This window comes from Bison bison, unplaced genomic scaffold, assembly GCF_000754665.1.
Source record: "Bison bison bison isolate TAMUID 2011002044 unplaced genomic scaffold, Bison_UMD1.0 scf7180017864452, whole genome shotgun sequence".
Classification (NCBI taxonomy): domain Eukaryota; kingdom Metazoa; phylum Chordata; class Mammalia; order Artiodactyla; family Bovidae; genus Bison; species Bison bison.
Genome location: NW_011495014.1, coordinates 9,290,483 through 9,302,897, shown reverse-complemented (window position 1 = coordinate 9,302,897; position 12,415 = coordinate 9,290,483). Strand labels below are relative to the sequence as shown.

General features: G+C 35.9%; 1 protein-coding gene across 1 annotated transcript in view; it reads right to left on the bottom strand.

Annotated features, from left to right (window-relative positions):
• Nucleotides 1-5,188: 5,188 nt before the first annotated feature.
• PLA2R1 (phospholipase A2 receptor 1, 180kDa) overlaps nt 5,189-12,415 on the bottom strand; it is a 134,962-nt gene continuing 127,735 nt past the window's right edge. Inside the window, exons 29-32 of the mRNA XM_010859024.1 lie at nt 11,160-11,276; nt 9,715-9,891; nt 7,379-7,411; nt 5,189-7,257 (exon numbers count right to left, since the gene is read on the bottom strand). Coding sequence (XP_010857326.1) covers nt 7,043-7,257; nt 7,379-7,411; nt 9,715-9,891; nt 11,160-11,276 — 542 coding nt within the window. The 3' untranslated portion in view covers nt 5,189-7,042. The remainder of the gene's footprint in view (nt 7,258-7,378; nt 7,412-9,714; nt 9,892-11,159; nt 11,277-12,415) is intronic.

Sequence of the window (12,415 nt, the reverse complement as noted above, 5' to 3'; positions counted from 1 at the left end):
GGGCAGACCCTTTAACCTCTGAGCCACCAGGGAAGCACAGGGGATTACTAGTAGTAGTAAAGTCGATAAAGTCATGTCTGACTCTTGCGACCCCATGGACTGTAGCCTGCCAGGCTCCTCTGTCCATGGGATTCTCCAGGCAAGAATACTGGAGTGGGTTGCAATTTCTTTCTCCGACAACAAGATATATGTTGGTCTAAATTCTTCCATGGACGAGCTATTAGATTGAAGAAAAATTGGGTTTTGCTTGGTTGTTATTTGGGGCAGGAGAAGAGAATGTCATATAACAATGGTCCTCAAATATTTTTGCTTGCATACTCCTAAAAGAATTTTGGAAAAAAATCCCTCCCTACATTTCTAATTTGACATTTAAAATTTTTTATAATTAAGATGCAATTTTCATCATATTATAATGACATTTAAAAGTAAAAACATCTTGTCATCCTTTCAACACATCCAGTGGAATATAATATCATAGCCTATTTTTAGCCTTTTATTTTGAAATAAGTTTAGCTTTATAGAAAATTTCCAGCACAGTACAGTATCAGCATAGTACAGAGAATTTCTATACACCATTCACTCAACTTCTAATGGTGCATATCATATAACCATAGTACAATCTAAAACTAAGAAATTACTACTGATATAATACTGCTAACTACAAATTTTATTATAATGTCACGTTTTCCCACAATATCCATTTTCTGTTTCAGGATCCAATTCAGGATTTTACCTTGCCTTTAGTTGTCATGGCTCCTTATTCTCCTCCAATCTGTGACATTTCCTCAATCTTTCCTTATCTTTCATGACCTGGACACTTTTGAAGTCATCAATTATTTTGTGTAATGCTTGTCAATTTGAATTTGTCTGATTTTTTTATTGTTAAATGGGGATTACGCATTATTTGGGTAGATACCAAAAAGTCATGTGCCCTTCTTAGGGCATGATGCTGGAGGATACCTGATGCTGCTGTGGCTTATTACTGCTTATCTTAACCCTGAGGTTTCTCTTATAAAGTTAGTACTTTCCAGTTATAATAGAAATGGAATTCCAGTTATAATTTGTGACTATTTTGGAGGCAATATATTAAGGCTATAAAAATTTCTGTTTCTTCCTAAATGTTCACCCACGAATTTTAGAACCCGCTAGTGGATCTTGCTGTAACAATGATTACTGTTGTATTTTCTTAATGGTGATTTTTGTCTCTCTCATTCCTTCTACGTTTTTAATTGAAATTCTTTAGTAGAAAAGAACTGCTGCTTCTCCTTGATTTGCTTACTTATTTATTTACATTAATCTGGACTCATAGATATTCTATGCTTAAAAACCCAATACTGTTATTATTTTGTCACTCAGTGTTCCAATTTTGACCATTGGGAGCTCCTTCAGTTTGGTCCTGTGTCCTTTGGACATGATCTCATCTTTTTGTGAGCATTTCCTTACTTTCTGTCATCATAAGATATTCCAGTTTCATCTTGTATTTTTCCTGCCCCAGACCTGAAACCAATCACTTCACCAAGAAGCCCTAATTCTTTTGATTGATAATACCATAACAGTTTGAATTCTATCATAATCTATTTAAAAATAGAAATACAAACAAACTTTAGCAGTCAAAGATTCTTGTTTCTTTTTCTGTTTAGTCTTGTATTTCCATTCCAATCCCCCTATGAATTTTATCCTAATGTAATATATTTTTATTCTTGAAACTATTTTATTCATTTCCTTGTCATATTTGCCTACAGTAAAAAGATAAGTTAAAATTATTTTTAAAAATTTCCCTGTGAACATAGGCTGTGTTACACATTTTCTTCTGTATTGAGTTTCCATTACAATTACTATTATAATTATTATCTGACAGATATGAATATATTACAATGGTTGATAAATAGTATATATAAAAATAAAATGTTATATTTCATCTCTTAATGAAATGGATGTACCATAGATGAAATTAATTAATATTAATTTAAAATTGCTAGCATGAATCAAGATTCAGCATGAATTCTATTCTCCCCAGCCCCTTTCTTTTGTAGCTATATGTGCTGAGAAAGCTGGCAGAGGTTGTTGGTGCTCACTATTGTCCATTATCCTCTCCTTCCTGAGCATACTGGGAGACCTCCCAGGCTTCCCTGCAGTTAGATTGGACCCTGTGGCTAATTCTGGCCAATGGTATATGAGACGAAGTGCCATGTTGTGCTTCTAGACACAGAAACTTCAGAGTTCTCTACTCCTTTCTAAATGACTATCAATTATGCCTATTACTCTTTCACTTATGGGCACCTTGTTTTGCCTGGCATACGAAGGTTGGGAAAAATAAAATATTGTTAATTGTATCATACTTTGGTCAATACTACTTTTCTATTAAATGTCTTTATTTTATACATGCTTTAATCCAAACACTTGATTTGCATATACAGTTTATCCAATTTAATGAAAAATTTCACCATAAAACATAATTGGTAAAGCCAATCTTTATTGTCAAATGAGCCAAATAAGACAATGTTCAAAAAAATTATGATTTCATTTTTCAGTTCAAATAAGCATGATAATACTCTTCCCCAAAGCTCAGTTAGAAATCTAAGATAAATAAAACACAGAGCCTTGCCATGAGCTTGTAAAGTAACACTTCAGGGTCTTATCAACAGTTGCACTGTCTTTACTTTGCTTTTCTGAGATATTCTCTCCAGATACAGTCTTTCATAATAGACAGGGGCTGTCTCAAAGGAAGGTAGTTATCACTCCTGCTGTTTATATGTATGTATATGAAATGCATATTAATTTAGACTATCCCAACATGGGCAGAATAACCCATTTCTAATTTATCACTTCATCATTAACAGAAAAATGTATAAAAAGAGGGAAAGACATGAGAATAAATGTGGATTTAAGAATTCCTTTATTAAAAGAAATTTCACTGACATCATTATTTTGAAATTTTTTTCTGTCTTTGGTCCATGGAGGACTTTACCAAGATAAGGCATCATCATCATATTTTGAGTAAAAGCCGTGTCTTTTTTTTTTTTTTTGAGGTAGAGACAGACATTTCTGCTAAAAGAGATGGGAAAGAAGAACTAGCATGACACCTTGATCTCAGGCAAGTAACTTCTAAGAAAGAATATGTTTAAAGGTTAAAGCATCTGGAAACTGAGCTCCCCAGCAATATCCCTGCCCTGTATCCCTTGGAAGTCTTTATGTACCCATAGGGTACATGTTCTCAAGTTAAAGGCTGTTTACGTGGAGAATGTATTTCAATAGCCCATGGAAACTACATAATTAACAAGGAGATCTTTAACTTCCGTCAGGCAGAGGTAAGGGACCACTGAGGCAACCAAGGCTTTTGGAGATAGAGGCCCTACTGTGGATGTTTAGGAGGAGCCTGGACCCACGAATAGCTGAATAGAGCAAAGTTGGTGCGGATGAGAAATAAACCTTTGTTGTGTGAAGTCAATGAGATTTGGGGATTGTTTGCTACAGTATTAAGCCTCCTGACTAAGAGAGTAGCTGATGATGCTACTGCAGATGTGACGTGGCTTTACTGTCTAGAATTGTAATATCCAGGTAGAGAATTGAATGGGAATCATGGACAATTCTCTAGGGAGCGGCAGTGCCAGGGAAAACCAGGATGGGGCCAAACCAAGAGACTAGACTACATGTTACACCAAATACAGACTCCATAGAGATGCCAGCAGGATTCCCAGTCAGTTATCACCTACTCTCCCTGAACCACAAGACACAAATGAAAGGAATGTCACTCAGTTGTGTCTGACTGTTTGTGACCCCTTGGACTATACAGTCCATGGAATTCTCCAGGCTAGAATGCTGGAGTGGGTAGCTTTTCCCAGGGATTGAACCCAGATCTCCCACACTGCAGGAAGATTATTTAACAACTGAGCTATAAGGGAAGTCCAAGAATACTGGAGTGGGTAGCCTATCCCTTCTCCAGTGGATCTTCCTGACCTAGGAATCGAACTGGGGTCTCCTGCATTGCAGGCAGATTGTTTACCAGCTGAGCTATCAGGGAAGCCCCCACCACAAGGATACAACAAGTTTCATATATCCAATCACCATTTTGAGGAGGGAATGTCAACTTCAGAAGACTGAATGTTTATCTAATGAGACCATGTAATGCACCCTTGATAGGAAGTGGAACTTTCAATAGAAGAAGCATGTAAACTGAGACAGTTGAAATTGGAAGAGCCCAAGATATGTTCAGTTGGAAATATCTTTAAAATTTCCCATCGCTCAGAGCTATAGAAAATAATTGACCCTTTTTGGAGGGAGCATATTAATTATCCAGTCCCATCACTTCACGGCAAATAGATGGGGAAACAATGGAAACAGTGACGGACTTTATTTATCTGGGCTCCAAAATCACTGCAGATGGTGACTGCAGTCATGAAATTAAAAGATGCTTGCTCCTTGGAAGAAAAGCTAAGACCAACCTAGACAGCATATTAAAAAGCAGAGACATTACTTAGTTAACAAAGGTCCATCTCGTCAAAGCTATGGTTTTTCCAGTAGTCGTGTATGAATGCGAGAGTTGGACCATAAAGAAAGCTGAGCACCAAAGAATTGATGCTTTTGAACTGTGGTGTTGGAGAAGACTCTTAAGAATCCCTTGGACTGCAAGGAGATCCAACCAGTCCATCCTAAAGGAGATCGGTCCTGAATATTCATTGGAAGGACTGATGCTGAAGCTGAAGCTCCAATACTTTGGCCACCTGATGCGAAGAACTGACTCATTGGAATAGACCCTGATGCTGGGAAAGATTGAAGACAGGAGGAGAAGGGGATGACAGAGGATGAGACAGTTGGATGGCAGCAACGACTCAATGGATGTGAGTTTGAGAAAGGTCCGGGAGTTGGTGATGGACAGGGAAGCCTGGTGGGCTGCAGTCCGTGGGGTCACAAAGTGTCGGACACGACTGAGCAACTGAACTGAACTGAGTTTGTGACCCTGCTACTTTGTTTCTTTTCTTGTATATCTATGAAGTCTAGCTCAGATTAAAAATAGTTGTGGAAGAAAGTTTTTTTTTTAAAGTGCACATATATGAATAAAGCAGAATATCTCAGTACTTCTTATTTCTGTACTTTCATTAATGGTAAGTAGTGTGTGACCTGTCCATGGGGATGTGGTTTAATACTAAATATCAAAGTACAGAGCACTGACACACAGTACAGTTTTTTCCTGCAAAATCACTTTACTAATGACATACTTTGTCAAATTTTTATGTGTGACTGACTATTCACTTCAATATACCTTGACTGGAAAGATAGTTGATTAGCAGTTTTTAGCAAGACAACCGACAAGAACAGAACTTTAATTTCACTTGACAGATTATTAAATTAGGCTAAACATCTGGTTAGTCCAGGCCAGTTCTTCTTTTGAGTCATAAACATACAACTGCCACATAATGTACTATCTTAAAATAAAAAATAGTCCCTGAACAAACAGAATTATGGAAGTAGATTGTCTCAGCGTGTAATGACACAGCAGTAGCAAACAGCTGCTTTTGGACTCTGTATTAACTGTTTCAGGCCACAAAGACTTCATTCTTAGGACACATTCTTCAAATTGTGTTTCTAATGATGATAGTTTTCCACGTAGAGGCTTATTCCTACTTTCTCTAAGCTTCATCCTGTGACTGCCACCAGTTTTGAGGAAGCTGGTTGTAATAATGAAAATGCACCCTCTAGGGAGACTCTCCCAGTCTCTCTCTATGGTAGGCCCTTACTTAGTCTTCATACCCACCTGCTATTTTATTCTTATATGTTTCTTGACTGCTTTACTGTTGGTTTTCCTTCATTAGAAACTAAGTGCTTACCCCAGTACCTCCAGTTTCTAAAATGGCTCTTGGTTCTTAACAGGAACTTGATAAACATTTATGTAATGAGTAAAGTTTTGAATATTGACTATGAAGTCTTTTTTGTTTATAAAAAATGAATGAAGACCAAGTCTGTGATTTTTAATTTATGTATTAGTATCATGCTTTTATTTTTTACTGACCAGACTAACTAGTCCAATGCAAATGGAGACGGTTCCCCCAAACAATAATTTACTAAATAAACTCTATATAGCAAAGGTATCTAGATTACTCTGGAGAGTAATTTTTTAGTATTTCTCATCACATCCTCTAGTCTCATTCTGATGAAACTGTAATTCAGATCTTTAACTTTTTCCCTTTAAATTCAAGTTACATTTTACATCTTTTGGTTGTTATGAGTGGTCTAAATTTATATCTTTAGTCTTAAATAAAGCTTATAAATTTTAACAGTATTAAGATCTCAATATATTCCTTTGAGCTTATCTATAAGGTTTTTTTTTTAAAAACTAACTTTGTTATCATTTAGTAATTGATGATTTTAGGTCACATTGCATGGTTGCTTTTGAAACAGTACTGCTAAAAGATCTTTACTATTTAAAGAAAGGTTATTTTCCTTTAGTTTGAGAAGACAGAACTAATAAAAATGAATGTCACCCTAAATATTAGTATAGAGTCCAGAACCCGTGAGTATTAAGCTGAGATATTAGTGTTTTGCAAACCCTGCTGTTAAACTGATTGAATAAAAACCAAACAAGAATCCTCTCTGAAGCCTTTTCTCTTTCCTTTCTTCTATGAGTGTAGGACTTTAAAATTTGTTTTGCTTCCCACCCCGCTGTCTTTTCATGGAATGAGTATTAGTAAACATCTGAATAGATATCAAATTAGTTTAAAAATTCCCCAGAATTTTTGGTAAAAGCATATTAATGCAAAAACCATTATTCATGTTGGTTTGAGGGGTCTCATTTGGGAGTTGCTTTTAATAGTTCTTGTTTTCTGAATAATAAGCACTGTAAATTTTCGCCCTTTTAAGAATAGATCACAGTTTGAGGAAATAAATAAATGAACACCTATCTGATTTGGTTACAATTCAAAACCAGTAATCATTTTAAGAATAACGAAGATGGTGACACAATTGACATTATAGTGGCATCTGGTCTGTAAAGGAAAATACTCTTCTTTGCTCATTCTCACCACCGTGATGTTCTCTCACTTTGTTATTACTGGTCATTCTTCTCAAGATCAGAAATGAGAATATTTTCTTCTAAATGTACTGTACTAAAGTTGGCTGAAGGATAGTAAGGATTTCTAAACTGAGCAAGTCTCCTGAAGATAATGTGACTGTGCTTGTACATGCAGAAGGAAAGTGTGGAAATTGCCAGAATTACTAGCAGTGTCAGTGCTACTGTAAGAGGTATAACGCTGTGACTTGGTCCTGCAAGGAGATGAAAAAAGAAAACTTCAGTGACAATGAAGTCAGATAGTTACTGTCACATAGTTACTTTCTATTTTATTTCTATGAAAAATCAAAATGTTCTCTACTGTTCCAAACCTACCTTTTCCTGGATGCTTCTTTACTGTGTGAATATCTAAAATACAAAGATATTGAGATGAAATTTTCCTTTTAATTCAGCAAAGTTATGTCATTACTTCAGAAAATGATGGCCCATGGATCAAATCTGAGCACATGTTTTTATAAATAATGTTTTATTAGAACTCAGCCATGTTTCTGTCATCTTTGGCTGCTTTTTTGCTACAGTTGAAGTGTGACAGAGACCATATGGCTCCTATATCCTGAAATATTTACTATTTAATCCTTTACAAGAAAAATTTGCTGACCCCTGATTTATTTAGTCATCAATACTAGTGCTCACAAAGACATACACTGCCTTTTTTTAAGCTGAAGAATCCTCATCCAGTCTCAACACTGTGCTGCAATAGAAATATGAGTAAAATATAGTCCCTGCCTACAAGGAACTCAGTTTTGTTGGGATCTGATGTGGAGTTGGTCCAGTAATGATAACCTCCCTGGCTTTTTGCAGATTTAAAAAATGAGTACCTTCTCATATCTCAAGAATCTTGGGAAATGAGTAATAGCTCTTCCATTCAAAAAGTTTGAGGGTTCCTGTTTGAGGATCTTCTACTGAAAGAATGTATCTTTTCAAGGAAGACTCTATATCAGAATTTGAACTCTGCTATTTTTTATCTAGACAAAGATCCAGAGAAATATACAGGGAATGACCCAGAGAAAGAGAAGTAAAGGACTTGTCAGTGGAGGACTACTTGGTGCACTACTTAAGACCCATGAAGAAATGTCAACATTGTTACCAGTAACAAAAACACAGTTATATATATATATACATATATATATATGTATATATATATAAAACCTTGATTTTGCAATTTAAAAACAATACTGTATGATTTTACATAATATTATTGAAAACGTAGTATTGTGTATGTGTAAGGATACTTTTCAAAGAAAGACTGATGAATGGGTATTCATTCTCTGGATGGAGGCAGTGGGCAGGTATAGAAGGGACACATGGAATCAGAAAATCTGGAATGTAGTCCTCCCTGTGGCCTCAGTTTGGACAAGTACTTTTCTCATCTGTAACATGGGAGTGTTGTATCTGTTTCACTGCCTTGAAAACTTGTTGTGAAGGGTAAAAGAGGTGCCCTGTGTAGTACAGGAAACCTTAAAGATTTGAACAGATATGAGGTGTTTCTAATTTGTTCTTGATAGCTGAATGCTAGTGGTTGCTTAGGCATGCTATTTATTAGGTTAGCCATGTTTTCCACACAGAGCTGATACCCACACTTTTGGAACCTCAAACTTTGGTTCCTACACCTACCAGTTTTTGCTTTTTCATTGCCAGTATCTAATCAGTCACTAAAGACTGATGATTCTCTTTTCCCATTTCCTCCCTCCATTTTTGTTCATTTTGTTCATTTGTGCTCAAATTACAACTGTCTCCCTTACATCAACTGTAGGTATCTACAGAGCACTTAGGGGTTCCCTGTGTCCTTCACCATGAAGTTCAGCTCTTTAACCCAGCACTCCCTGTGGATGGAGCCTACAGAAATATGCTTTTACCCCCATCACCACCTAATGTGGGCTAGCCTTAAGTTCATTCTTTATTTCTGTCTTTAGTCTTACTGAAACGTTTGTCCAGTATTCTTTCCCTCCTCTATTCTCCTTATCTTTTACTATTACAAAGCCTCATCCCTTCTCTAAAGTCTTCTTCAGGAGCCCAGGCCACATCAATCCCCCCTTCTTTATAATACTGGCATTTAGAAAATGTTGTGATTATTATAAACATCTTCCACTGTTAATGATCCTTACTGTCTTAGAAATCTCTATCATTTGCAATTGACTAGAATTTTCTGGCTTATATTTCTAAATTTTCATCACCACAAACTGAGTATATAGCTCCAGATGAAGTTAAAATATGATTTATAATATAGTATGCCATGCAGTAGAAAAACACATCTACTTATCCACAGTAAGGATACCTAGACCTGAATTATATTTCCTGTGACCAAAAATGATACTTTAAAATTCTGAGTTGCAGTTGCCAAAATGAGAGTTGCTTGTTTGCATTTCCAGCTCTATTTGCTTGAGGTAAAACTGTTTTTTTGCCCATTAATATAACAGCCAGATGACACAAGAAAGTCATAGTCTTTGACTTGATTTATAATGATTTTTTTCTGGGTATGAGAGAAAGCTGGTATGTTCTGTAAATTATTTGATGTAAAACAAGACAATAATGTCAGAATCTATTTGAATACTCTCTAAATACCTGCATTTTAAAAGTTTTAAGTGTAAAGAGGTGGGTCAGCTTTAGTCAGGGTGGAATCAAATGAGTATTTACCTTTGAACTTTACCCACCTGCTTCCATTTTACATATAAATCCCTTTTTGTCTTGACACGAGGATAATTGCCACACTCCTTCAGGAATCCTCAGGGCAACACACAGATGGGGTTTGAAGTGGTACACCTCTGGCTTCCGAATACCCCAGTTTGATTGATCTGTGGGAGTTCCATCAAACCACTTTATGGTTTCATCTGTGGAAAAAAAATGCTAACTTATTATGAATTGCGTGCATGGTTATCAAACATACTAAGTGTTGAATAAACCATAGAAAGCAGCCCCTAAATTTAATGCGACTCTCCTTATCTGGTGCATTCAGTTCAGTAGGTGCAGTCATGAACTCATCATCCAGAGGTAGGTGTTAGCAAAGCTGTCTTGTGAACAACTCTCTTTATGCTAGATACGAGCTTCTAATGTAGTTCATTTGAGATATCATGTTTCTTAATATAAAGTTTGAATTTTAAAAGTTCTTTATCATTATAACCAACTTAAATCATTTGAAATCCTAACATCTATATCATTACAAAAGAGCTCACTTTTTAAAAGAATGTTACAGTGAGCTTCTTTAAAAAAGCAAGCCAGTGGTGTACCAAAGGTGAAGATGCTGGTAGAATCCATCTGTGTGTAAGTGATAAGGAGGCACCTTGTATGAAAAGGATTTAAAACAAGCAGTATAACTAAGCATACGTTTGTCAGCTTGTTTATTATCACCCTGGTCTAGAAGTTTTAAGCAATATCTGTGATTGAAATACTTTTCCTTGCCAGTGTGGACCCATCCTCCACCTTGGTATACCCCTGTGACAAGTTCTCCATTCCAGTTTAAAATAATTTTCTTTACAAGTACTTTCTTTGTTTAATTTATTTATTTTTAATTGGAGGATAATTGCTTTACAGTGTTGTGTTTGTTTCTGTCATATATCAACATGAATCAGCCACAGGTATACATACGTCCCCTTTCTTCTGATACAAGTACTTTCAATAACCATCAACAACATAAAGAAAAAAAATCATACTCTCATCTGATTACAAACTCTGGCTTTTATGAGTACCAAATAACAATTCTATTAGCACTATTTATCACTGGGACGTTTCCATAACTCTATTGTGCTCTTATATGACATTTTGGAACCCAGGATATTTTAAAGTAAATATGACTTTGATGTCTTATGACTAAGTCTGCAAACACAAAGTTCCAGTCAAACATCTTCATAATGTGAGATTAAGTATAAAATAAACTTGTTTGTTTTCATTTTTGGTTTTCTGGGATTATTTCAGAGAACAAGAGGGTATAAAAAAGGGTTAGCAACGTTGTCTTTGGAAGAAATGGCTTTAGGATTTGTGATATTTTTTTCACAGCAAATGTACCCAAGGAGAGCCTTCTGGTTTGCGGATGTCATTTGCATCAACCTTGACCACTCTGTATTTATTTATGCCTCTCCTCTTTTCTACCCAAGTTACTTACTGTCACCATCAAACTGAGCATTCAGCCAAATCATCTGGACTGAAGAACGGAAAGCTAAAAGCTCTTCTAGAAGAAAAGAGTTTTCAGCTTCATCTTTGATTGTTAAAAGATTAGAGCCTATAAAAGAGACAAATAGCAAATGGATAAGTATTTGTGTATGTATGTAAATATAATTAAAATAATAATTCATAAAGCTCAGGCTTTGACACATATCAATCAATAAGTTAGAGCACTCCCTCACACACCATACACAAAAGTAAACTCAAAATGTTTTAAAGACTTGAAGGTAAGACGTAACACCACTGAACTAGAGGAGAGCATAGGCAAAATATTTTCTGACATAAATCATAGCAATATTTTCTTAGGTCAGACTCCTAAAGCAAAAGAGATAAAAGCGCTGTATACCAGAAACTAACACGTTGTAAATCAACTATACTTCAATTAAAGAAAAGCTCAGGTTTTGAAAAGTGAAAATTTCTATTGTAAATAAGTAAGTTTTGATTAAAATTGTAAAGGTAATATGACACATTAAAAGATGCAAACTGAAACTAAATAGACATTTCTCCAAAGAAGACATACAGATGGCTAACAAACACATGAAAAGATGCTCAACATCGCTCATTATCAGAGAAATGCAAATCAAAACCACTATGAGGTACCATTTCATGCCAGCCAGAATGGCTGCGATCCAAAAGTCTACAAGCAATAAATGCTGGAGAGGGTGTGGAGAAAAGGGAACCCTCTTACACTGTTGGTGGGAATGCAAACTAGTACAGCCACTATGGAGAACAGTGTGGAGATTCCTTAAAAAACTGGAAATAGAACTGCCTTATGACCCAGCAATCCCACTGTTGGGCATACACACTAAGGAAATCAGAATTGAAAGAGACATGTGTACCCAAATGTTCATCGCAGCTCTGTTTATAATAGCCAGGACATGGAAGCAACCTAGATGTCCATCAGCAGACAAATGGATAAGAAAGCAGTGGTATATATACACAATGGAGTATTACTCAGCCATTAAAAAGAATACATTTGAATCAGTTCTAATGAGGTGGATGAAACTGGAGTCTATTATACAGAGTGAAGTTAGCCAGAAAGAAAAACACCAATACAGTATACTAACGCATATATATGGCATTTAGAAAGATGGTAACGATAACCCTGTATACGAGACAGCAAAAGAGACACTGATGTATAGAACAGTCTTTTGGACTCTGTGGGAGAGGGAGAGGGTGGGATGATTTAGGAGAATG